Consider the following 27,635-nt stretch of genomic DNA (forward strand, 5'->3'; position numbering starts at 1 on the left):
TTGACATCATTAATGGTACTGCTGTCCATCCTCTCCACAGCATCAGATGTGCTTTACATCAGTTACTGGAGTGGGACAATGACAATACCTGTTGTCGTCTGCCCCCCCCCCCCCCTCACCCCCAGATAACCCTCCCGCTCAATCTCCTTGCTGTTGTCAATGTGAAAGCTGCTTATCTTGGTCAGGCAGTACAATGGGCCTTCCACGGTCATAAAAGGGGTTGTATGAGATTATTAATAAAAAAAACATGGCTGCTTATTTTTAGAAACTGTGCTCTTGCCCATGGGTTGTATCTGTTACTGACTTGACTGGGACTGAGCTGCAATACCAGCCACTGCCTATAAACTAATGGTGCAGATTCTGGAAGAAAAGACTTACAAATCCCCATCAGGTCTCACTGGATTAAAAAGTAGAAGTCTGATCTTGATGTATGTTTTTTTTTTTTAACCCACTAACAAGGAAATTGTACTACAATCTGTAAAATTAAATCCCCACCACCAGATTGGAGTGTAGTTTATTATGCTGACATCTAGTGGCCAATGTGAAAACTGCAATATTTCAAACTTTATTTTACATGGAGAGACAACAGAATACAAAATATACATCGCCTGATACTAGTCTGAACATGACATTAGATGAAATGAATAATTTTTAGAAATGTCAGTGTAAAAAGAACACCCACCGAACACCTGTCCATTAAAATGTATTTTTGTTAACCAATCAGATCTTTTTCCTTTTTTTTTTTTTTTTTTTTTTTTTAAACGACACATTACAATTTAGAGGTGAGATGACGATCATCCAGATTACAAAAGTGATATAGATCACACAATATTTACCTTCAGAGTGATAAGGTGCAAATAACTGTACAAGTAATGGCCAATAGTGATCCCGCTTTCTACCTGATCATCGAAAGTCCAAGCCAAAGTTATTATGGGGATGATTGTTACCCCCGATGGGGGCGACAGCTCCATTGTTAGTGTTTTATAGACACTGGGTCTATCTACATATACTTACATACAGGCCAGTATTCCGCAACGCTCACATACATGCGCCCATTATAACTGTGCAAGAATTGACGGGTGACTTTCATCTGCTTTGTATACACAAGACATATCCTACTGATGGCACACGTCCCTGTCACACTCGGCAAGAGATATAAATGTCTTTAATGCGATTGGTCAATGTATTTTTTAAGTCCGTCAGGGGGTCCAGCCCTTGCACTTTGCTGTTGCGGCCATATATCAGTTGTTTAAAAGATTCCTGTTCCAGCAGCAACCTCATGTTTTGTAAGAAGAAGCCCTCGCAGTATAGAGCCAGCTCTGGGGCATTGTGAATCTGCATGGGAGAACAGAAGGTAAGTAAAAAAAGAAATGTAACTTCTAAAATAAATCCAGTACAGTTCTCTATTCACATCCAGAGCTGCATTCAAAATTCCCTTGCCTGGCACTAGAAAACTTCCAGCATTGTTCCGCTGGACACATCCAGAAAGGGTTTTTTGCATTTATAAAAAAAAAAAAAGCTAGAATACAGTAAATGTAGGGTCAGGTGTAAACACTACATCTCTCACAATGCACCGCAACAGAACATCCACTGTACAAGCCCGAACAATAACAGAGGGAAGGTAGAGCAGCATTAAGAGGCATCTACCTGGAAACGAACATGAAACCAAGGAATTTTAAATGCAGCTCTGGATGTAACTAGAGTATAAAACAATAAATAAAGCCATATGAATTGCTTTTTTTTTTTTTTTTTTTTTTTGTGACTGACAAAATATTGCTGTATATGTACACCAGTCATGAGGTGCTGTAACGTAGAGAAAAGCGTCCAGCATGCTTCATAACCTTGATGCAACTCGCTATGTCACACCGCAACTAATAGAAGTGGCACCTTTTTTGCAGGCTAGTAAATTCATGCGTCCTAAAAAAATCGATAAATCTTCCCCACTATGTACATATCTTTATAACTAAAATCAGGCTTTAAGAGGCTGGGAGGCCTAAGGTCAGTTATACCCATCCCGATAAACTTAGGCGGCCATGTTTAGGGAGATGATGAAGCCGGACGTGTCAAGCCTTACCTTGGCGTATTTGTAGATACTGACGCAATTGTCTTTGTCGATGTTCTGAGAGCAGATAATCTCGCAATGTCGCTGTAGGGCTTCGAGCTGAAAATGGCTGGCTGCAGAAAGGAGCTGAAATGGAAAACCCACGATATTATAACGAGCCGGAAGTTCTGAGGGGGAGGGGTAGGTAATATGGTAACCGCACAAGACTGGCACTGCTGGCCGGACAGAAGGACTTGTGAGGTGAGAAACCGACCAACATCCAGTTCCGAAGGTGAAGCTTCTTCAGCCAGGTGCCCATATTGTCCAGGCCCTCTGCCTCTTAGTAAATTCCCTATTTCCTGTTTTGCAGCGGCCATTTTGAAAAACAGGAAATTCAGCCAGATTAGTCGTCACCTTTCAATTTAATGGTAATACTGTCACTTTGTCAACAAGAATTTTACCATCAGTTTCTGAGATGGTTGTCACCTTGTGAGTTTACAATACGGCTGCACGTCCCGTTTTCCCTTTCGCAAAAAAAAAAATGGCTGCCACAACAAAACTGAAAAGTGACAATATGTTCGTAAGTAAATAAAAACATTACGCAGCTTTGGCGTTTCTCAGACTTCTGATTGTCGACTGTGGCTGCCATAAAGCAGGTTGTGTCACTCATGGATGTCACCCGATATGTAGTGGCATCGACAAGTCACAACCCAAATCTTCCTCCTTTAGCTACACCAATAATTAATGCAATTATAAAATATATAATTGTAAGGGTATGTTTACATATGGGTTTTTTTTTCCCTCAGCTTAAAATTACAGGAAAAGATTTTCCTGTAATTTATGAAAATAAAACACTGATAATCCAGAAAGTATAAGGCCCTGTTCACACTGAGTTTTTTTTTGGCACTGTTTTTGATGTTTTTCTGATTTCAATGGGAGGTGGAGGTGTTTTTTTTTCCCCCGCGAGCGGAAAAAAAAGACTCGGAGAAAGAAGCGTTTTGCCCTTCAGGCGTTTCCATCTCTGACCTCCCATTGACATCAGAAGAAGGCAGGGAAAGTGGTTTTCGCTGTGATTTTTTTGTTTTTTTTTGCCCGCGGCTGAAAAACGCAGCAAAGAGTGCAGGCAGGTCAAAATTTCCCTCAAAATTAAGATTTTTTTTGCCTGCAAAAAAAAACCCCATGTGAACAAGGCCTAATAATCCGGCACTTGCTTCCTGCACAGAAATGCTGTATGGTGTGGAATTTTATTTATAAAAAAATAGTATATCTTCTGTATGCTCAGGCCTCCGCTTCTAAACCTTTTCTAGAACCATTTGATAATCCAGAATATTAGAATCTTACGGTCTTCTCATGCTCTTACCTCCAGAATAGATGTGACGGGGACTTTTATCGTCTCTGTGCCTCCATAGTACAAATACTGCATCATCATCTGCAGGCAAGAAAAACTTATCAGAATTGGTCTGGATAGAAGACAGATCTCTGGGCTGTCTGGTATTGCCGCTCACCACGATTGAAATAAACTTTCGCGCTGCAATACCAGGCATGGTCAATGGACAAAAGTGGCGCTGTTTCTGGAAAAAATTAGTTCTTTTTTTTCTCTTCTCTTTCTCTTTGCCAGAGTGGAGAGCGGTTACAAAGAGAGTCTCTAGCACTGGAGGACCTGTCCTGTTTATACAGACAACATATTGATATGAATGAAGGATGTGTAATGCTTAATTCTCCCTGTGACGGCGCTGCAGGGAAACTGAGCACCTACTGACAGGTTTTTCCTCTGATTGCAGCTGATCGCTGGGAGTCCCAGCAGGCGTACACTTTATGGTCAAGAGCCCCTACTAAAAAGTAGGGATTGTCCGAAGCGGAGAACCCCTTTACGGTAAGATTTTAAGAGGGTGCAGAGGGCTCTAACTGAGCTAAAAAGGAAAAGTTTTGCTTTCGTTTACAGTTATTGCGTCGCCTCATATTGTTTACACGGATTCCGGAGCATTGACGACTCAGGATCTTATTTCCAGATTCTGTATTTGAATACAGGTCTGAGAACGGGATGTAGGATGGTAATGATAATAAGTAGCCCCTTGGGTTTTTCCATCTGGAAAAATGTGTGTATGAATGCAGAATAAGTGATGTCCCCGGGTAGGATAACCGCTAGATACAGGGGACCTGCGTTTCCCATCAAGTTCTAATTTATTGAATAAGCAGCTTGAACGGTTGCAGGGGAAGCTGTGTACATAAAACGACGGACGCTCACATGGATCTCGCTGCTTTCTTGGAATTTGTATTTGTGGAGATGCTAAATCTACCTGAATTCATTCATCTGCTGCGGATGTAGTATTTTATGCTCCGTGACAGACACATGGCAGCAAGAACGCATCCTGCTCTGGTAATGCAATCTCTATGGAGGGGTAACGGCAAAGCAGAGATATTTCTGTACTACTTAGGCCTCGTTCACATCTGCGTTGGGGCCTCCGGCCCAGATTACCGGAAACAATAGCACAGCATGCTGCACTATGGTCTCTGGTAAAATCACGGAGATGCCGACGGAACGTATTAAAGTGAATGGTTGTGCAACGGAACCGTTTCTTCCGTTAGTCCCTTGTTCTGCTAGGACAGTCCAGTTCAGAACACACCGACGCAGGTGTGAACTAGGCCTTTGCTAAAAAGAGAGTTGTTAATGGCAGCTACTGGGTCTTGCTTTTAGGTCTTATCCCTTGTGCAACATCCAATAGGTTTATAAAAAAAAATCTGTAGCCTTTTAGGAAAACTTTAACCCCCCCCCCCCCCACCGCCATGTTTTTGCCATGAATAGTGAATCCTGTATGGTTTACACACCTGGAAAACACTGTATTTCAGATCGGTTATTTCTATAGTCATGACACATAAATCCTCCTGGTCGCTTGCATCGGTCATCAGGGATTTAAACCTGCAAAAAGAATAAAACACTAGTATCAGTGAGTCTCCAAGCGCCATACTAAAGTCACATTCTGGTTGCCATGGCTATGCTCCGTGACATGTATAGATCTCTATTGTCATTGTGCTCCATTGATATTTTTATATGAAAAATAATAAAGAGTACTGAACTGCTACCCCTGCTTGCTGTGATGCTATCATAGTGGCTACCTGCAGCCACCACTAGGGGGAGCTCATAGCGTATATATTTCTACAGCTCCATTGAGCTCAATACTAACTGTGCAAGTCCATGTGCAGTTAGCTCCCCCTAGCGGTGGCTGCAGGCAGCCAAAATTATATAATTTATCAAGTCAGAAACAGCGAGCTCCCCTATACAGATATATGACAATCAGCACAGGAATTTTGTAGAATCTAAAAATTGAATGGTGAACATTAACTTTAATAATAGAGTTGTACATTTATTGAATAGTTAAACTATTGGTCTAGCTATAGGGGTGCAGAAGTAGCACCTGGCCCCTCTGCCACACAAAGACACCAGTATTATAAGTAGCACATGGTAGGTGGGGCCCCCATTACAGAATTTGCATGGAAATCAATGAGCTGTCCAGATAAAGACGCCCAAAAAATGCCTTGTGTTACACCCAGTTTTCCAGGACAGACACTCAATGTTTTTACCTGTTGGAAGCAGTGACCAGAAGAACCTTGTGAGCATAGAAAAGCTTTCCTTCCACCAGGAACGTCACATCTGACATCTCCTTGTTATTCAGGAAATGAGGATCTGCAAGAGAAAGGTGTCAGGAGGTGTCCGGTCAGCACTGCATATAACAGGTGGATAGCTGCCAAACAAAACATAGCCTTTAGCTGCCAGAGCATGCTAGGAGTAGTAGTTTTGCAATAGCAAGAAAGCCCCTGGTTAGAGATCACGGCCTAGGGTATTGGACGTAACCAAACTCCAACATGTTGATGTGTGACTCATGGGACTGTTCTCCTTACCTAGACGTGCAGGAAGGGTCTTTTGTATTTCCGGGATTTTGGCCACTGGGCTGTCTCCATAGCAATGAGCAAAGATAGAGGCCACTTGCTGGGTAACGGTATCACTCTGCCGGAAGAAAATAATAATGTGCAAATTAAATTAATTTCACGTACAAAAAGGTATCTTTAAATCATGGGATCATCATCATTGTATACAATATTACACTTTATAGGCACAATCTCAAATAGTATAGTCACTTTGTAAATAAATGTAATTAGTTATTGTGTATATGTATGATCCGAAGTTACACACCGTATTATTCTCCTGAGCTGCATTCACAATTCTTCTGGTTGTTACTGGAAACAGTCAACACGCTTGTTGTCAGCGGAGCTCCTATAATGCAGGGCCATTTTGTTTTCCTACATTAGTTTCCTGTACAGTGTATGGTTTAAAATAAACTTTCCAAGATGCAAATCAGCACAGCAAGCATCATATGCGCAGACAGAACTCCCTGCTGGCTTACTGAGAGATTTCAGCTCTGAACCTGCAGAATAGCGAGTGCAGCTCTGGAGTATAACACGGTATGTAACTCAGGATCAGTAGAGAACAAGTAATGTAATGTATGTACACAGTGACTCCACCAGCAGAACAGTGAGTACAGCTCTGGAGTATAATACAGGATGTAACTCAGGATCAGTACAGGATAAGTAATGTAATGTATGTACAAATGGACTCAACTTTTTAACTTTTTTTGTAGATTTATATATGGAAATCGTAAAAATGTTTATCAAAAGGTGGACACAACTTCATATTAGTGATCCTTACTTTAGTGGTCTTGAAGATATTAAAAAGGAGAGACAACCCCTCAGTAATAAGCTCTTCATTATAATCCTCCTCTCTTATGGTGCAGAATTCCCGTAGTAGGTTCTCCATTATAGAGTAGTGTGAATGATAGAAGGCTGTCCGCAGAGACTCAATCCATACATGCAGCTTCCAAGGCACCCCTATAGAAATAACGGGTTTATTCCTGATGCTCCCAGAATATTGTACCACTGCATATCAAGAGGTCACAGACAGTATACATCCCAATATACGATAATGGTAGAGAAGAAAAACGTGCAGCACTCACCCAGATGCAGTAAAAGTCCTTTATTATGGCACCCGAAAAGGACTGTGGACGGAGGACGAACAGACAACTGGTTACAGACTGTTTCGCGCCCAGCGGCGCTTCTTTTTTGTCTCTTCGTCCTCCCGCCACAGTCCTTTTCGGATGCCATAATAAAGGACTTTTACTGTATCTGGGTGAGTGGCGCACGGATTTCTTCTCTGCCATGATCATGTTTTACCTTGATGATCTGCTTCATTGCGGAGCAGGAACCACTGACGTTATGAGTGTTGTTTACATAAGTGGAAATTCCAATACAGTGGAGCCCACTCCTTCTCCCGACGACTTCATACATCCCAATATACCCAACCAAGTGCGGACCACCCGCCGCCTTTATATGATGGGTTGGTCTACTATATATATATATATATATATATATATATATATACACACACACACACACACACACACACACACACACACACTGTATGTGCAATATAAAAAAGTGGTAAAATTAAAAAAACAAATAATTGGTAATATTCCACGTACTTTCAATTTTCAATTGTACCCTATAAATTCAGGGTTTACCATAGACCGTATAGTTCTGTATTAGACACAAATGTCCTTTGCGACTTACCAAGGCCGTGGAGCTCTATGGTGATATCTAGGTAGCCATGTTCTGCACTATAGTACGTTGCCTCCTGCAGGGCTTTCGTTCTGGTCTTACACAACCGGACAGGACCCTGGTCAAAGCTTCCAGTACTGGAGGAGTCACTCTCAACGCCCTCTGCCAATATCTCTTCAAGAGAGAGAACGTCTCCGGTGCAGAGTTGCGGCTGAGTAAGAAGCTTTCTCAGTACATTCCTAGAAAAGGAGACAACACATTGACTTCATATCCAGAGGCGAAACTTAGAGCTCCTTGGCCCCAATGCAAATTTGAAACAGACCCTCCCGAATACCATGTGCTATCTATAACACTAGTGTCTTCTTATTTGGCAGAGGGGTCTTTGGGCCCCCATAGGCACCAGGACCTGGGTGCAACTGCTACATCTGCACCCCTGATCATATCAACAGAACAGTCAATCATGGATTCTGTGCTGGGTATCAGTCTCCACTAGATATGTTAACTGCAGTACCACTACCGGGCACTAGATGTGCTACAGCCCCTGTGGATTGTCTGGATCACGCAGATATTTCCATTAATAATTTTGCCCCAGGCTCCAGTATAATGTGGAGCTTAGTCTACAGACTTTTTGAATATGTCAAGCATTTCCTTTTTGAATATGTCAAGAAAAACCTCTCACAGGGATTTGTTCTTATAGAAAAACTATTCCAAAAGCTTCGCTGTATTTCACCTGTGCCCATGGGCAGCTGAATGGCTGAAGCAGTTCATGTCTTCATGAAGCGATGAAGACACCCGACCGGCTTCCAACATGTTCAATAGAGGGTCAGCTCCTCTGTCCAATAACAAACTGACCAGTTCATAGTTACCTAGAGAAGGAGAAGACCATGAAGCAGGGGTTACAAGAGAAGAAAGGGTGGAAAAATAATGCCTGGCTGGGTTGATAGCGGAGTCATTCACTTTGTGACGCTGCTACAGAGAGGAAAAAGCGTCCCATCGTATGGAATAAAAAAATAAAAAATAAAATAAGCCCCCATTATGGTGCTGGGTAATGCCGACCGGACAGAAGGGCCATTGGGCTTTTTTGCCTCCGTCTTCCCCTTTCAAATGACCCCTGTGCCCATTATCCCCCTCCCTGGTTTGCTAACATTGCAATACCTATTGAGAAGGCAGTACAGACCCAATAGCAAAGGAGATGGAGAAAGGACTAGTCCAGGTTGGTTCCAAGGGGCCCATATCAGCCTCATGGACCATCTCTGTGATATGCATGTAAGGGTGTGGAGGAGTACCACAGACCCTTAAAGGGGGCTTTAATGTCCTGCATTGTATCTTTGGCAATTAGTGGTAGGGGTGGACATATCATTGGTGCAACGTGTGCCGCTGCACAGTGGCCCAGTAGCCAAGGGGGCCCATTATCACCTTGAAGCAGCCTTCTTCTGTCTATTAGATTGCATGTAAATACCTAAGATAATGAATTTTATGGCTAACAATTACTATGGATAGAGACACGGGTGATTTATGGTGAGATATTGGAGAGTAAGGGGCCCATATAAAGTTCTTGTGCAGGGGCCCTCAGCGGTCTGTCCGCCACTGCTTAGTAGCATTCTAATATACCAGAATTTCTGGACCAAACCTCTGTTTTAGGGAGGGGCACCCTTTGCCCTGTCCGTGACATAACAAGCCAACCATTAGCGACGTGTCTGAGCCACTACCAAGTATTGCGCCTCGGCACCGGTCAAATAAATTTGCGTTTGCCACATAATTCCTGACTCATTCCATCTTTGCCGTCATACATCTACATTATCTAGGTCCCCACCTTACACGTACACCCTTGGACACATAATGCATTTACTATGCACTGCCAGATACAAATACCGATATCTGCAGGAGAGTTACTATAATTTATAGGGCCACATAGTCCAGTTGGGAACGGGCCCCCCCACCTTGTCATACAGACAGCTTTATAACTACTTAGCAACTGAAGGATGGATAGGAACGTCATATATATTCTGTACAAAGAGGAATGACCGAGCAGTGAAGCCGCCATTTTGGTTTTCCCTCACAAAAATGGACCTGTTGACCCCCGAGCCACTAGGCCCCACAATGGGTGCGTTGGTGCCGCCTATGTTTATTCGTGAGCAGCATAAAATATGGTAATTTCCTGATTGTAGGCAAACGTTGAATTTCAGGCGTCCGGCATTTGATGGTCTAATACTAGTAGAGTACCACTTTGATAACTTCTGGTTGAAGGACCCAAAAAATTATTCTCCATTATGTGTCGATAGCTGGCAGTATATGCGGAAAAGATATCCGCTACTTCTCAATGGGCAATCGATTGGTAGTAACCAGGGTTAAAAGGGGTTGTCCACTATTGTACTGATGACTTATCCAGCGGATAGGTCATCAGTACATAAATCGGAGCAGGTCTGACCCCACACCGCTAAGCCGCTCCGGCTGCCTCCGGGCAGCGAATGTTATGGCCCATTATGCGACGTACGGAGCTGGAAGCAATTGGCTCCATACGTAGCATAGCGGCTGTGCTGCCGAATTGCAGCTCTGCTCCTATTCAGTGGCCAGAGCCAACTGCTTCCGCCATGTACGTCCGGTGCTCGGAGGCAGCCGGAGCGGCTTAACACCCGGACCCCCACATATCGTGTACTGATGACCTATCCGGTGGATAGGTCATCAGTTGTTACTGTGGACAACCCCTTTAAGTATATAGGTGCGTTGTACCTGCAGCAGATGCCAGCTGTAAGGCGGTTTCCGCATAATTGTCTTCACTGCTGTTAACAGCTGAACCCTCCACATGGGCACCAGCATCTAAAAGCAACTGTAAAGAAGCAGAAGTGATCTTAAGAGACTCCGCTCATGATGATACAGTTCAACACTAGGAACTATGGGGGAATTTATTAAGACTGGTGTTTCATACACGTAAAAATTGCAAAAGGGGCAAAAAAAAACAAAAAAAAAAAAAACACCATTAAAGTTGCAAAAATTTCACACAAAAACAGGCATGTAGCAAAATGTAGCGATTTTTTTAATTAATTTTTTTACAGCCAAAAAAACTGGTGCAAATCACTTAATAAAGCTCCCCCTGTATCTTTTGGCACCAATTCTCACTGTAGGATGGAATAGCTAAACCAAACAACTACATTTTGTGACACAGAATGGAATAATATATATTTAATTTTTTTGACAAAATGCCATTCTGTGATACAAAATTCAGTTTTGTGAAAGTTGGGCCTTCTTTTTAGTCCAGTCATGTATTTTGTATTCAGAGTTTCCCATAGGTCACTGTTGCAAATCTAGTTTATTAGTAAATTGGGAAACTTACCTGCACAACGGAGATATGACCATGGAGGACGGCGAAGGTTAAAGCTGTCCAGTGGCGAGTGTCAGGGTGCACGGATGGGTTTCGAGGGGAAATGCTTGGAACCTGGAACAACATTTAATGGACCAGATATAGTTAGGTCCATGCAGCTCCTAGACCTCAATGCAAAATGTGTACCATCATGTGCAGTGCTATATACTGTATAACATCTATATATTAGCACAATAGCTCCGCTGTCTAGTGTGAATACTTTATATATTATTATATTATCATACAAATACTATTGTATCATGTAGTATTTTTATTTCCTGTAGTAATATATTACTACAGTGAAATTCCTTTAATCCGCCATCTGATAATCCAGAACGTTTGATATTTCAGCACATTTTTTCGAGTGGAGAAATGCAATTGAATACAGAATTTCACAAGACCAGAAGTAGAAGTAATAAATTAGAAAATTCCTATGATTATAAAGCCAAGTTAGGCCTCATGCACGCGACCGTAGTTTTTAGCCGCAATTATGGATCCGTAATTGCGGATAAAATACGGACACATTCATTTATAATCGGCCACCTTGCCCTATATTTACGAGTGTGTGTCCGGGCTCTATAGGACATGTTTTTTACATTTACGAACCGTGCTCGTAGCTACACGCCGGCCCGCAAATGCGGAGGACACTCCGCTGCCCGTCTGTGCATCATTTACTGACCATGTGCATGAGGCCTTATAGTAAAATTTAGGGTTTTCTTCTACCCCTACAAGTTTTATACGTTTTCCTATGACAGTCTGATAATCCAGAATATTCAATAATCTGGCACTAATGCCAGATTAAAGGAATTGTAATGTATATTTTTATATACTACTAGGATATGCCACGCCAATCTTCAGGCACTAAGTGTTGGGTGCCACTTCATCCTAGAGACCACCTCAAGGTGCCACAAGATTCTCTTCTGCATAATCCTGAGATTTCACAGGTCATCGTCGTAGACGTATTTATGAGGATTCCTATTTCGTTAGAGGTTTTTTTTTCCCCTTGCATGAACATTTTAGCATACACAATCCTTAGGAGGTCCCACCTCAGCCCATAATCAGAACCACGTGGGGTCACCGGAGCTGCTGCAACATGAGACGATTCTTACGTAACTGAAGTGTTGGGAAAGTCAGGCTGTTAAGAGAAGCCACAAGAGCCACAAATAGGCTTCTCCCGAGCGTCTTTTCACACGTTATCTTGGCGCCACTTAAAGGAACATGAAATGACGGCAACCAACATGACGAGAACGTCTACAATATTGTGTTTGGCCTCCAGAATGCAGCTGAACTTTAATTGCATTGCAAGTAATTACATGAGATTTGTAGGGATTTATGGAATATTGGAGGTAAAGTCCAACTATTGGGATTATTACTTTATGGTCTACCAGTCTTTAGTAGACAACCAGTTTAGAATTGATATGCGTTACGGATCTGGTTCACAGTTTCCTCCATTACAATTACTGTAATGACGTGAGTGTAAGATCACTCCCACCATCCGGTCATTCTCTCACCGCTGTATCCAGATCTGCTCCAGCCTCAATCAGCATTTGCACCATGGCCTCATCTCCGGCAGCGCAGGCGTACATCAGTGGGGTCAAACCCTAAAAAACAACAGGCACTGTCAAGCCCACCTGATTCAATGCAGTTCTACAAAGACAATTCTATTCTGTAATATGAATGATACCCCCAACCTAGACTTAGTTTATACCCCGGCAGCTATTGTAGCACTACAAGTCACAGTTTTCCTAGCAAAAAACACAAGTTGGTTCTTAGTCATGAATTTATTTTGTGAATAACATGCTATTTCTCGAGATATTAACAATGCATATGTCATAATTATTGCGGGGGGGGGGGGGGGGATACACAGACCCCCATCCTTGGTGCTAGTTTGTGTCCCTGGGCCCTTTCACTTTAGTTGAGCTATCCTGGGATATAAACAGAATCATCCGTGTTACTCCTGTAGAGGGGAAATTAAGAATAGGGCAGTGTATATCTTTATATATGCAAGCAGAGCTGCAGTGTAAAGCATGTGGGAGAGTCAGAGCAGCAGCCTGAGCCTCTGATGAGACCGAAGATAGAATTCGGACTAACTCAGACTCCCATTAGACAATATAGCTAGGCTGGAGTCACTGATGATAACTGGGTCCTAATTGAACAAAGCTAAAAATCAGCCAACACTAAATAAAGTAAACTTAAGAGGACCTATCACCTCTCCTGACATGTCTGTTTTAGTAAATAATGGAGATCCCCTTGAACCTTGAAATAACAATTCTTGAGCATCTGAGAATTCTACGTTGTGTTGTTCCTCTGTTGTTCCCCCTAGAAATGTATGAATAAATTGTCCTCTAGGTGTTACCTGTTGGGGGTGTGTCTCTACACAGACTGACAACGTCCAATCAGTGCTGACAGAGTGAGACTGTAGGGACACGCCCCTTTGACAATGGGGAATAGTAACACCCAGTTGTTATTGTATTTAGACATTTCCAGGAGGAATAACAGAGGAACAGAACACCACAGAGTTCTAAGAAAAGATGTTCCAGAATTTTTATTTCATGGGGAAAACAAGTATTTACTAAAATAGAAGTTTCAGGTCCTTTTTAAGCTGTGGAATTAGTATAAAGAAATGTTTGTTCATTTTTTACCTGATCATCCATAGTGTTAATGCCTTCAGGCCCCAACGCTCGCACTGCCTGGGCGATAAGGTCGGTGCGCCCACAGTTCAGCATTCGGAAGCCCAAGTCCTGCTGGAAACGTTTGGTGGCCGCCGCAGCATCCAGACGTCTGAGGGAGCTGACACAGCATTCAGGCCTGGAAGAGAAAATAAGGAGGAACCTAAAGAAAATAGAAATCTGAAGGAGGAATGCAAAAAAAGCGAAGGGCCAGAGAGTATCACACCCAAGATGAAGTCTCGGAAGACGTTTTTAAAGTATCTACACTATGGAAGAAGCTAAAAAGAAAATGTCAGAGAGCAATAAATAAAAGTTTAGATCTACTCCTGGATGTTGGCTCAATGCCACTTTCATTCCAGACTCCCCCATTGAGGGCATATATTCACACGGACGCATGTATTTAGATGGGCTCGTTGTTTCGACGGACAGTGAGGAAGGTCCGTTGAATATTAGAACATGTCCTATTTTCTTCCGTTTTCACGGGTCCCCCTATAGACTCAAGTCTATGGGAATCTGTGAAAACGGGTCCCACACGGGTGAAACTCGGATGTGAAAACGCCAGTTTTTCAAGTCCGAGTTCCCCCACGTTCGTGTAAATAAGCCCTAACGCCTAGGTTCAGCTGTGTGTTTCCAATTGTAATACAGCAGGGGGTATAAGTGGCTGCCAGACACTGCTTATCTAAAATGATCGCGTTTTAAATCAAATTATCCGATTGTCTAGACATCCCTAGACAATAAGCTCAAAAAAGGGTCGCCTACTTTTTACAATCCATTTTTGTTCGAAAAGGCCCCTGAAAATAAGCCGATCACAGGTTGTCCTGGTCAGACCACGTGTTCAATTTCCCTGCAGCGCCACCACAGGAAAAATGAGACTTACTTCAGCTGCCGTGGTTCACAGTCCAGTCCTGGGAGGAGTAATCTTGCGCTCTGTCTGATGTCATCAGCATCTACAGTCAGGCTGCGCCGGTGTTCTGCATACGTAATAGCCACGCGCATCCACTCCATTAATGGAGGCAGCAAGATGAATGGCCTGCAAAATAGTATTATGTAACTGCAGGTCTGACCAAAAACGGCTCTTTGTTAGCGGCTCTCCACTTTGACTAATAGGCGTCGGTCCAGAGCAACTATGAGAAATATTAGAACTGTAGAAGTTTCCCAGCTTCTAGATGTAAAGAAAAATGTTCCCATTCACTGACAGCAAGCAGAGATTAATACAGCTCTCAATACTAGCTGTAAAAACCCATATGCAGTAAGCGCCACTTAAATCAGAAAGAAGGAGCAAAAAAATAAATAAACATATATATGTATATAATGTTTCAGTATACATAACCTGAATACTCATGTCCACCGCACGGTTCCCCCACCCCCCAGGCAATATTTGGTGTCTAATCTCAGGGGCCTGGTAGTTGCTTTGGTAGAAAATGTCAGAGATTCTTTATGACAGATCATAAACTTACTGACAAAACCCCATTATGCAACAAATCTATCCTCTCTGTACCGCGGACAGAAGGCTCTGATAATAAGAAAACACGTTTTTTAGATTTGTATTGCAGGCTCCAGTAGATTTGCGCAGGGCGACCTCCTGCTGACTGCCCGCTCTCCCATTGGCAAATGTCTTAAAGAGACTGAAGTTATTGCTTAGGTTTAATTGCCCTGTGGTCGTGTCATATAACCACCAGTCTCTCCCTCTCTGGGCAGGAATTCCATGGACATTTCAAATGAAAATTTATGGCTGAAATTTATGTAAAAAAATTCCATGTGAAAGTTATCTGAGCAATTCTGGAAATTGGACAAATATAAGAGAAAATAGATGAAAAGAAATACACATTTTTTTTATAAGTTCTTGAGACATTATCTTTTCTCAAGCCGTTAAAAATTCTATTCGGCTGGTAAAGTTGGGTGAGAACCAACAACCCTGCTTTTCTAAATCGTATATGTGGGGGCACTAGGCAAACTGTGGCTGACTCTGCAGGAACTATGGCTGGCTCCAAGCTGGCATTGTGACTGGCACTGGGAGTACGGTGGCTGACCACTGTGTACCTTATTCTGATAGCACTGTGGATGGCATTGTGGCACGGTTATTGTCTCAGGGGGCACTAGAGCCTTCTCTAGTGGCACTGTGGCCACATTGGCTAGCTTTGAGGGCACTGTGGTTGTCTGGCGACATTGTGGTTAGCACTAAGGGCACTATGTTACTGTAGTTTATACTGCGGGAACTCTGGCTGACTGGGGCACTGTAGCTTATTCTGGTAAGACAGTGGATGGCACTAGGGGCACTGTAGAAACTCTAGTAGCACTTTGGTTTTCACTGGGGGCACCATGACTGTTACTGAAGTCACTGTAGTTGGTACTGGGGGCATTGCACTCTATCTTACTCTGGTAGCAATGTGGATGGCACTGTGGCTGACTCTTTGAGCACTATAGCTTACACTGGTAGCACTGTGGATGCCACTGTGGCTATTTTGGCTAGCTCTGGGGGCACTGTGGCTAGCACGGTTATGGGAGTACTTTGGAACTTAAAAAACGTAAAACTTGCTGTGGCTTCGCCATACCTACATGCGTCTTTGGCTTTAACCCTCTTCGGAGGTAAGTGGGTCTGTTTAGCAAACTTGAACAGCATACAAACCAGCTGTTGCTGAATTGCTGGGAACAAATAGACGCCACATACATCAGTAAACCCAGAAACGGTTTATAATATAGGGTTGTAAAAAGAAAGAATGGTTAAAATTGTGAGACATAAAGCAACAGGGGGTGTAGTGTGAAGCTTCTGTGCTCCAATGCAAAATATATAGCAGTACCCCCTCTCAACCATCACTTGCCCTTTATACCTATTACTGGGGTCTTCTTGTGTGGTAGAGAGACCCCTGCGTCCCCCTTAGGGACCAGAGATCGGATGGGTCTGCACCCCCTATAGCGACATTATATATCAGGTGTCATATCTACATCACACAGCAGTCTCATGCCCACAGGGGCTTCTTACCGCTCATTGTGAAGTGATATTCTAGGTGGGTCCAAGTTTGGATTTTCCATGGATTCCATCTGAGAGCAGCGCAGGAAATAGTATAGCGTGTGTAGGGAGTCCGGAGACCAGGTGATGTATTGCTGTGGGTGACGAGTTTGGCGTGCAGGGCTCATGCCAGGTCTTGGGGTGTTCAGACATTGCATATGATGCATGGCACGGGAAACCAGGTCACCTGAGGACAAAAGGCAAAGAGTAGTTGTATTGTATTAAGTGACCAGTATAGATATGGAAAATGATAAGGAATTAGAAAGTTGCGTAACTTTTCATAATAGAATAAATGAGCTTTAGTTCTATAAAACTAAAACTGTGATGACATCGTGATGTCATCAGATATTTCTCAGGCGCGCAGTGAGCATGCTCCTGTCATCACATAGGCTGCTCACTAACATTTTAATATAAGGGGTAAGTTCATGTCATTGTACAGTACTCACTCAACTCAGAGATGCTCCCAACACAAGTGGCGAGCAGCGACTGCTCCAAAGTGCGTAACTCAAGGTGCGTGTATGCATCGGTGGTGTCATCTCGCTCAAGAGAATTGTCTTTGTATGGGCTGAAGTATGGAGGAAGGGAGAGGACCCCTAAAAAAAAAAATGACAACCTGTGAGAAAGCCTGCATGTATTGGAATACATGGAAGCCGCAGAAGCAAAATTGTGCACATTTTTTCATTAAAATTAATTACATAAATGCTTTTTTTCTTATAATACATGCAATGCAATAAGTTAAAAAACAAAATCCAAAAGGCGTCTATAGCTTTAAACTATGTCTGTGCAGTGGATTTGGAGCTCTGTATGAGAAACGCGCAGCTCTGTCCCCAATACAAATATAGTGTGAAATGAATCAGCACAAAATGTTGGCCCTAAATACTGAAGCAAATCGGTTTCATCAGCTTATAGGACATGTCTGAACATTTCACTCATCAATACAGACAAGCTGGGTGGTGGGTTTTTTTTTCTCCTTTCTCCAACTAAAAAAATTGTACTGTGAAAAACTGTTCCAATTGCAACAGAAAAATAATAATAATGGAAAATGTGTGCATGGAAGTTATACAAAGGGCATTTCCCTTCTAAAATGAAAAATAACCAGTCATAAAGTCATTCACTTCTCGCTTAGTTTTATCTGTGTCTAAGAAAGTTGTGTGACAACCAATATTTCTGCAATTACCGACGCTGCAGGTGTTGCCACCAGGATCGGAATGGCCCGCCAGACGTTCCTCCAGCGGGCCAAAGCTCTTACAATAGTGAGCCCCAAAGATCCACGGAAGACAACCCCATTTGGAGAGGACTTTGGAGGCAATTACTGGGTAAAGGGTGTTCCCCCTAAGAATCATAAGCTCCAGTGGGCCCAAGGAACCCCAGTCTGACGTTGGTTGTCATTTTGCTTTCCAAGACTCCTGAAAGCCCAATCTGTTAGTCACACAAACACCCGGACCTGTATTGCTTTATAACTAGACAGATTTTCCATCCAGGTCTCTAGAAAGCAGGATGACAACCCATATGGGAGCTGTAATGGAAGTAATATTGGTTGTCACCCACTTTTCCTGGACACAAATACTGTATAAGAATTTGACAAAGAGGGCAATAAAGAAGCAGAGGCCCTGAAGATAAGCAACTTGTGTGGGGAACAGGCCAAGGCCTTACAAGGAAAAGTATTGGTGTTTTGTAGGTATCACAGGACTAAAGAAACCCATAAACAGTAGAACGTCGGCCGACTAACTAATGCGTATGGGGGTGTCCGTACTCTCCCCGATGGTAGATGTTGTGGGAAGGAAGGATGGTGCACGTTGGATTTTAACATGCCTGATCCTTTGTTCTCATGGAAGATAAACCGCCACTAATGTTGTCCGACAGAGGCTTATCCCCCTCTCCCCATTATGTACACACTTCGGCCGAGAGAATGACCAGACATCGCTTCCAGCCAGGAGGCGATGTCTGGTCATTCTCCCGACACTCCGGTGAAGTTACTGTGGGAGTAAGTGGCGGCACAGCGTGATCTCGCGAGATCACGCTGTGAGTACAGCTAAACATGAATGAAGAGAAGTGTATGACGCTGATTGGTCAGCATCACACACTTTTCTTTACAACGCCCACTTGGTCAAAAGTAAAAAAAAATGCCCAGTTGGGCATGAAGAACAAATTTGCATAAATCTTAAAATCTTCATAATTTTGTCAAAAATAAAAAAGTTTAAAAAACAAAACAAAACAGTAGTTATCTACATCAAAGCGCCTATTACATTAGGTAGGAGATAGGGCGGTTATAAACTGATATTAAATAGAGATCATTGTTATATAACGGAGGTTTCCAACTTGTGGCACTCCAACTGTTTTTGCAAAACTACAACTCTCAGCATGGGAGTAAGAATTTTGAACCACAGATTGGAGACCACATTTTCAGGACACATAGAATATCTTCTACATAAGTCCAATATCTAAACGCCTATGACGTGTACGTAATGGCTCCAGACTATAGGGCAAGGCATTATGGTTCTAAAATTATATAATATGTCAATTTCCTTAGAAAGCAGACATGAATAACCTGCTGGCCCCGGGCCCAACCTTTTATTTTATTCAGCCGTACCAAAGAGGAAAAACCAGGAAGGTTTTTCAATTCCAAAAGTCAAGGATAAGAATATGTGTTCCAAATATCTCTGAGACACAGACCGCTAATAACTTCAGCAGACGAGGAAACTATTCTGAGAAAATACATTCTGGGTAAGGTTTATGTGGCTGAACGGTTATTAAATGGTTAATTCATAAGAGGAGGGTACAGATGGGTTGCAGAGAAATGCAACAAGATTTTAAAGCCTATGTACGCCTCTGAAAAAAACAACAATATTTTTTTATATATAAAAATGTCTATCAGTGTGATTGGTGCAACTTCGACATTCGTTTTTATTAAAAATAATTTTTACTTTTTGAGATACAGCTGCTTTGTATCCTGTACACAGAGCAGCTGTATCTAGCACTGAGACCTGTATCCAGCACTGAGACCTGTATCCGTCAAGCTGCTGTCGATCACATCTAAGTTCATGACTTAGGCGGGATTCACACGACAGGGTCGTTCCCGAGCCCGAGTGTCGGCCGGTAAAATCGGCCATTTTGCCCGGCCAGTTTGCATTAAGTTTTGCATCTGTGCCGGGCAGATCTGGACAGTGACATCAGCGGCAACTCCTGAAGGGGAATCTCCATGTGTTCGGGGATTCCGCTTCAGGAGTTTCCCCTGATGTCACTGCCCAGATATGGACAGAGACATCAAGCGCTCTGTCCAGGAGCGGAATCCCCGAAAACACGAGGATTCCGCTCCTTCAAGGAGCTTAAGTGCGGCTAGCACATAGCAGAGCGGGGAGATACCTCCCCGCTCTGCTATAGTGGCGTCGCTACAGTAGTAGTAGCAGCCGCAGCAGCAGCAGCTGCTAGCGGCGCCATCGAAGGTGTCGCCGGGCCAGGGCGCTTTTAAAACAAGCAGGGGAAGGGAGCCAGCGCAGCGCTCCCTTCCACCTGCTGTACACCCCGGCCCTGCCACACAGTGTACAGCGATGCCATTCGTCCGAATGGCATCAACTCCTCCTCCTCACATGCACTCTGCGCTGTGAGGAGGAGGAGATAGAGCGCAAGCGCCGGAAAACCCGGCCATCACTCGGGACACATCCCGGTGATGGCCGTGTATTACCCGGCCCCATAGACTTCCTATTTTTTGACGGGCGGTTTTCCCGGCCGTCAAAAAATCGGTCGTGTGAATAGCCCCATTAGGGGTCTATTATTCCTAATGCAGCCGGGTGCCGGCCGATTTATGAACGGCCGACACCCGGCGGGGAAAACCTGCCGTGTGAATGAGGCCTTAGATGTGATCGATAACAGGTGGATCCTGCGCTTTTTTTGTAGTTCTTCTATAACGTGATTAAAAAGGGGTCCCCCAGCTCATTGTCCCTTTGAATACCGCTCTCAGCTTTGATCGTGGCATTCAAGGCATTAACGGCTGAGCTCAGAGATTTCTCGCCTGTGTATGTTGCGCCGCTCCTGATTGTACCGGCACACGGTCACACAGGACGAGAATGCTCATCCTAATGCGACAAGCACACGCCGCTCAGGACGAGTATTCTCGTCCTTTGTCGGCAACCAGTTAAGTTTATATTATGGGCAAGCGTGCGTCAGATCACAACAGAAGAATGGCAATTACGCACCGGTGACAGCTATACAGTCTAGGGCAAAAGCTTTGACGCCCCTTGTCAAATTACATGTTGATTTTCCAAACGAACAAGAAGTGTTCACTATATACATAAACTGCTATAAGAGAAGAAAGAATAAAAGGGTTGTATATGATTAGAAAAACACAGCTGCTCTCTTCCAGAAACAGTGCCACACCTGTTGACAGGGTGTGTGTGGTATTGCAGCTCTGCCCCATTCACATCAATGGAGTCCAGCTTCCATACCAGGCACAAGTATTAACCCTCCATTATACTCTCTTGCTGACTTGCTATATGCGCTTTATCACAACAAATTTATTAAAACCGCTGCAAAGGAAAAGTGGAATAGTTGCCCGTAGCAACCCATCAGATTTCTTCTTTCATTTTCAAAAGGGCCTCTGAAAAATGAGAGCTTGAACCTGATTGGTTGCTATGGGCAACTTCTACACTTTTCCTTTGCACCAGTTTTGATAAATCCTTCTAATGGTTGTTTATGGGGTTGGTCTTCGTAATCCTGATAATCTCCCTAGTGGGCTAAAGTGGTTTAAGGGTTAATATCTCTGATGGTCTCGGATGGTGAAGGGGTTACCTGTAATATCTATGATGCTCTCCCATAGCTATGGGATATTACCTATTTTTCCCTGGCGTTCTAGGGTAGATTAGAGGTTAACACCTTATATTACTGGTGGCTCAGGACGTGAAAGGGATAAGGCATCGTTCAAATCTGCGTTGGGACCATAAGTTTCCGTTTGCATCACCATTTATTTCAATGGTGACGGATCTGGTGCATATGGTTTCCATTTGTCACCATTGTTAAAGGGTTCCATCGTTTTGACGGAATCAAAACCGTAGTCGACTGCGCTATTGATTCCGTCAAAACGACGGAACCCTTACACGACGGTGACAAATGGAAACCATTTGCACCGGGTACGTCACTACTGAAAGCTATGGTTTCCATTTAGATTCCGTTCATGGGTTCCCCTGACGGAAAGGTCAGACGGAACCCATGAACGGAGTCCCGACGCAGATGTGAACGAAGCCTAAATGGTATCTTTCGTCGTGGTCTTGTGCAGTAAAGGGTAAAGTGCATGGGTGAGATTTATCAAAACTGGAGCAAATGAAAGTTGCCCATGGCAACCAATCAGATTTCGGCTTTCATTTTCCCAAGGACCTCTGCAAAATGAAAGCTGGAATCTGATTGGAGTTGCCCATAGCAATTAATAGTATATGGGCCCCATGGCAGCTGGTATGGCTGCTACGACTGTACTGTAGTTATACCCAGGTGTTCCCAGGGATTAGTCATTATGTATGGATGATGAGAGTACCTATAGAAAATCCCTGAATGCAGGAAATAAACAACACACAGCACAGTGCTCTGAACCAAACCTATGACCCAAGCTGCACTGGAGTATCGATGCCAATTGCGGTGGCACTATAGACCGGGCCGCACAAACAAGTCATTAATAGGGAGCACAATAACAAAACGAGGTTTAAGTTGGCATCTCAGACGGACTCTTTGTGCTGGAGATTACCAGGCCGCAGCTGAAGGCCGATCACTGGGGAGCACATTCAGTGGGACGCTCACATGCACACGCAGGGAGATAATGCAGGTCTCAGTGGGTTAGAACAGCCATCTGCATGCATAGATATAGACAAAATATCAAGCAACAATACAACGTATTAGAATTTCACGTCTACTCAGCCTGCCAAGCCTCCAGAGGTGAACGTCCCCAGCTGGAAGCTTCCTGCCAAGCCCTCCTTCTGCTCAAGTTTTAACTAAAGTACAAAGTAAAACAACATTTAGGCCCCATGCACACGAACGTGTTTTTGTGGCCACAATTCTGCGGGTGAATTGTGGTCCCATTCATTTCTATGGGCCCATACACACAACCGTGGTTCATGCATTGCCCAGGAGCCTGGACCGCAAAAAGATAAGCCATGTCTTATTACGGCCTTGTTTTGCGGTCCAGGCCCATAGAAATGAATGCACGCGACCACTACGGTCGTGTGCATGAGGCCTTAAGTTTATGGAAAACAGAGAAACTCAGGCGCCAAAATCCAGCGTATGAAGCGGTCTGTGCGATGTGTCCTACATCGTCCAATTATAATGAATCCAACAGGACCGGACATGAATAAATGCAGATTCTGACAGTTCTTTGACTGTTTAATTTAACGGACTTTGTTAAAGGGTACATAACAAAAAAAACATTGCCAAGCGCTAAGACCACCAATTGCACTGTATTTAGAATTACTGCTATGTTTACTATACTTCTAATTTGATCAATGTGCGCAAAGAACCTCACATTTGTATGAGCCACGACAAGGTGACCTCTTTCAAAGGGGTCCCTAACCTAAAAAGTCACCTCTTTCCTGGGACTAAAGCCTGCAGAATGAATTCAGAGTAGGTAGGAACCGGCTTTCCTCTAATTAAAAACACCCTTGGGCAGAGTGGGAGGAGTGCACAACCAAAATTGAGGCAGTCACCACCCCCACATGTACACACAGCACAAAAAAGTTGGTCAGCAAATCCTAAGGCCCTGATCACACAGAGTTTTTTTTGCAGGCAGAAAAATCTGGCTCAAAATTCGAGAGGGAATTTTTACCTGCCTGCACGCCACGAAAAACGCTTGAAGAAAGGGCATGACGCTTCTTTTTCCCGTAAGAGTTCAAATCAATGGTAGGCGATTTCGGAAGTTTTTTCAACGGTTTCCGACACCGATCCGGTTTTATCCTTATTCTGATCTAAAAACGGATCAGAGTAACAGATTATAGAACGCAAGTGTGAATTTAGCCTTAGACCACCAAATGCACTGTACTTAGATCATTTTGCATTACTGCCACGTTTACTATAATTAAAAATGTGAGGTTACATAGTTAAATTGTTACATAGTTAGTATGGTCGAAAAAAGACATGTCCATCAAGTTCAAGCGTACATTTTGGTTAAATTGTGTGAGCCCACCTGTCACGACAAGGCAACCTCTTTTCTGTAAGGCCTCGTTTACACGAGCGTGATATACGTGCGTGCGACGCGCGTGCTTTTCACGCGTGTCGTACGCACCTATATTAGTCTATGGGCCAGTGCAGACAGTCCGTGAGTTTTGCTCAGCGTGACTGCGCTGAAAAAAACTCACGACATGTCCTATCTTTGTGCGCTGTTCGCGCATCACGCACCCATTGAAATCAATGGGTGCGTGAAAACCACGCATGCCGCACGGAAGCACTTCCGTGCGAACTGCGTCATTCGCGCAACAGCTGTCAAACTCTGAATGTAAACAGAAAAGCACTACGTGCTTTTCTGTTTACAAACATCCAAACGGAGTGTCATAATGATCACGCAGCCGCGCATCATACACTGATGACACACGTAGCTGTTAAGTGCCTTTTGCGCACGCAAAACGCAGCGTTTTTTGCATGCGCAAAATGCACACGCTCGTGTAAATAAGGCCTTACACTGTTTTTTTTATTATGTATTGTTTGCACTCCCAGCGTACGTGCACCTGCACATTAATGTTATTTTGTTAGGCCCTGTTCACACAGAGTTTTTTGCCGCGGTCTTTGCGGTTCCATAATGGTTTTGTTTTTTTGAAGGAATCAATAGCGCAGTCGACTGCGCTATTGATTCCGCCGAAAAAACGGAACCAGAGACACGAAACGGAGACAAACGGAAACCATTAGCAACGGAAGCATTACCATTGAAATCAATGGTAATGCAAACTGAAGCTATGGTTTCCATTTGCCTTTCTGTTGATGGGTTCCTCCGACGGAAACCGAACAGAGTGCTGCTGCAATGTTTTTTTTTGTTGTGTATTGTTTGCAGTCACAGCGTAGGTGCACCTGCATATTTATGTCATTTTGTTAGATGTGCTGACCAATTTTTGTGTGTTTTGTGTATGTTAAAGGGTTACGTTTACCTTTGAACACGCTGTTACAGTTTATAGATAGAAATAATCTAAATAAACAGTTGACCAACTTTGTATATAAGGCTTGTCCACACGTAGCGGAATTTATGCGTTTTTTCCGTCCGGAATTGCGAACGGAAAATACGCAGCAGAATACAGTAGCAGAAAAGTGGGTGAGATGTAACAAATCTCATCCACACGCTGAGTAAAAATTCAGAGCAGAATTTGACCTGCGGTGCGTATTTTTGTACCTCAGAATGTCAATTCCTGCTGCGGAAAGTGAACAGAATTGCTGAATTTTTCAGAGGAAACGTCAGCATCTCCAAACATTGAGAAAAACGCAGCAAAATACGCACGATTTTCTGCAGTCAAAAACATTTTTACCGCAGCAGAAAGTCTGCTACTTTCAACGGAATTGCTGCAGAAATTTTCTGCAGCATTTCTATTACGTGTGGACAAGCCCTTATACTCCTGAGCTGCAGTAATACTTCTGCTGGTTGCCACTGGAAACAGTCAGCAAGCTTGTTGTCAGACACACCTCTAAGCTGCTATAATGCAATGGGGTGGTACATTTATCGGACATCAGATTTCTGTACAGTACCAGGTGTAAAAGATGGCATATCATGAGCTATGCTTTTTGTCAACACTGAACAAGCAGGGAATGTTGGGAGATATCAGCTCCAAAGTCTGTGGAATTGTGAATGCAGCTCTGGGCTATAATACAGGCTGTAACTCAGGATAAATAATGCAATGTGTTCACAAAAAGACTTTAAAGTGTAGCTCAAGATCTGGAATCTGGAGACAGAGTTGACAATGTATGTTCTCCGTGTACTCCGCTTTCTTCCTGCACCCCAAAAACATACTAAGAAGCCGGCCTTAGCATGTATGTGTTTGTATGCCCAAGATAAGAAGATTAGATTGTGAGCTCTGGTGGTTTTTCGAAAGAAAAAATATAGACACCAATGGCCTGCAACCTGTGGCTCTCTAGAAGTTGTGGAACTACAACTCCCAGCATATGCTGACAGCCGCAGCTGGAGAGCCACAGGTTGAAGATCACTGATCTGCCTGATACATACACATAACAAGGTTAATGAAGGACAAAATGTTCCAACAATCAGGTCATTTCCGGAACATAAGAGCAGCGCTGTGATCAGGTAGACGGATAAACTAAGACATTCTCTCTGTATCCTCCACCTGTCCCGTTGTCCGAGCCAAGGAGACGAGCTGTGATTATCCTGTAGCCTGGGGCTTCTAATCACAGACAGATTATCTGACACATCAACAAGAGCTTAACCATCTACTGAAGGCAGATTCACATAAAAGATATCAGGAACACAGCCACTACTACTGCTGCAGGTAAATGAACGTCCCATGCAATATCTGCCGAAAACAGGATCCCATCTTAGGCCCCATGCGCACGACTGTAAAAATCGTCCGCAATTACTGACCCATTCACTTCTATTGTCCACGAACACCTTCCCGTTTATTTACGGAAGGTGTCCGGGCCGTAGAAAGCTGCCACAAAAGAGAGGGCATGTCCTATATTTTGCTTTTTACTTTGTATGGGAGCACGGGCCGAAAATGTGGGTGGGTGGCTGTCCGCGGCCAGCCGTGCCCGCAGTTACGGGCACGGCCATGTGCATGAATTTCTTAGACATTTATGGCATATCCGTAGGATATACCATAAACGTCTGTTAGATGCTGGTCTGGGACCCCCGCCTATATCTAGAACGGGGTCCCCTGATCTTCTGCCTGGTAAGGCAGCCACCGCATCCAGACGGAGAATCAATGGAGAGGTGGTCGGGAATTATAGAAGCAGCCGACCTCGCTGTGCTCTGCTGTTTCTGTAACTCTCATTGACTTCTATGGGAGTCACGGAAAAAGTGTAGCACAGCGGGCTCGGCTTTTTCAATAATTCCCGGCCACCTCTCCATTCTTGACCTGGGTGCGGACAAGACGGGATTGGGGCACCCAAGTTCTGGTGGTGGGTGCAGGTCCTAGAGCTGGTACCCGCATCTATCAGACATTTTTTGGCATACCCTTTGGATATACTATATATATCTAAGATGGAAATACCCTTTTAAAGTGAGTCTTCACCTCTTATCACCACCTCTTATTTTATATCATTACAGGGGTCAGAGTTCTATGTTTTTGATACAGCGCTTCACATTTAAAAGATAAAATTCTGTCCGTCTACAGCCACCACTAGAGGGAGCTTATGGGCTTGCTACATACTAGTCCTTCATGAATTAGAACATCATCAAAAAGTTACTTTATTTCAGTAATTCAATTCAAAAAGTGTCTCTCATATATTCTATAGATTCATTACACACAGAGTGATCTATTTCCAGCATTTTTTTCTTTTAATGTTAATGATTACTAACACTTAATGGAAACCCAAAATTTAGTCTCAGAAAATTTGAATATTGGGTAAAAGTTGAAGATTGTAGACTCATGGTGGGGCACTTTAATCAGCTAATCAACGCAAAACCCTGCAAAGGTTTCCTAAGCCTTTAAATGGTCCAACAGTCTGGTTTAGGAGGCTACACAATGGGGAAGCCAGGACGGGATGTGTATTCAGAATCCAGTCACTTCTGTAGCGTCTCTGTGATATTTACAGCAAGGCAAGCGTAATCTCGCGAGATTACGATGTAACCTGTCATTTCAAACGAGATTACGCTTGCTGTGCTGTAGTGTCGGGATTGTATTAGCGAAGTGTCAGGATTCTGAATAGACATCCCGTCCTGGCTGGAGGTAATGTGTATTCATTGTCAGGACACTGCAGTAATGTTATAGTGTGTTTATGCTATGTGCTGTGTAAATGAATGGAGAGAAGTGTATGACGCTGATTGGTCAC

General features: G+C 43.5%; 1 protein-coding gene across 1 annotated transcript in view; it reads right to left on the minus strand.

Moving 5' to 3' along the window:
* Positions 1-125: 125 nt before the first annotated feature.
* ABTB2 (ankyrin repeat and BTB domain containing 2) overlaps positions 126-27,635 on the minus strand; it is an 85,046-nt gene continuing 57,536 nt past the window's right edge. The window contains exons 2-17 of the mRNA XM_075838002.1: positions 17,129-17,275; positions 16,656-16,869; positions 14,553-14,705; positions 13,649-13,814; positions 12,518-12,607; positions 10,980-11,081; positions 10,379-10,475; positions 8,379-8,514; positions 7,661-7,887; positions 6,744-6,922; positions 5,939-6,044; positions 5,621-5,723; positions 4,868-4,958; positions 3,402-3,470; positions 2,075-2,188; positions 126-1,335 (exon numbers count right to left, since the gene is read on the minus strand). Coding sequence (XP_075694117.1) covers positions 1,138-1,335; positions 2,075-2,188; positions 3,402-3,470; positions 4,868-4,958; positions 5,621-5,723; positions 5,939-6,044; positions 6,744-6,922; positions 7,661-7,887; positions 8,379-8,514; positions 10,379-10,475; positions 10,980-11,081; positions 12,518-12,607; positions 13,649-13,814; positions 14,553-14,705; positions 16,656-16,869; positions 17,129-17,275 — 2,192 coding nt within the window. The 3' untranslated portion in view covers positions 126-1,137. The remainder of the gene's footprint in view (positions 1,336-2,074; positions 2,189-3,401; positions 3,471-4,867; positions 4,959-5,620; positions 5,724-5,938; positions 6,045-6,743; positions 6,923-7,660; positions 7,888-8,378; positions 8,515-10,378; positions 10,476-10,979; positions 11,082-12,517; positions 12,608-13,648; positions 13,815-14,552; positions 14,706-16,655; positions 16,870-17,128; positions 17,276-27,635) is intronic.

This window comes from Rhinoderma darwinii, chromosome 9 (assembly GCF_050947455.1).
Source record: "Rhinoderma darwinii isolate aRhiDar2 chromosome 9, aRhiDar2.hap1, whole genome shotgun sequence".
In the NCBI taxonomy this organism is placed as follows: Eukaryota; Metazoa; Chordata; class Amphibia; order Anura; family Rhinodermatidae; genus Rhinoderma; species Rhinoderma darwinii.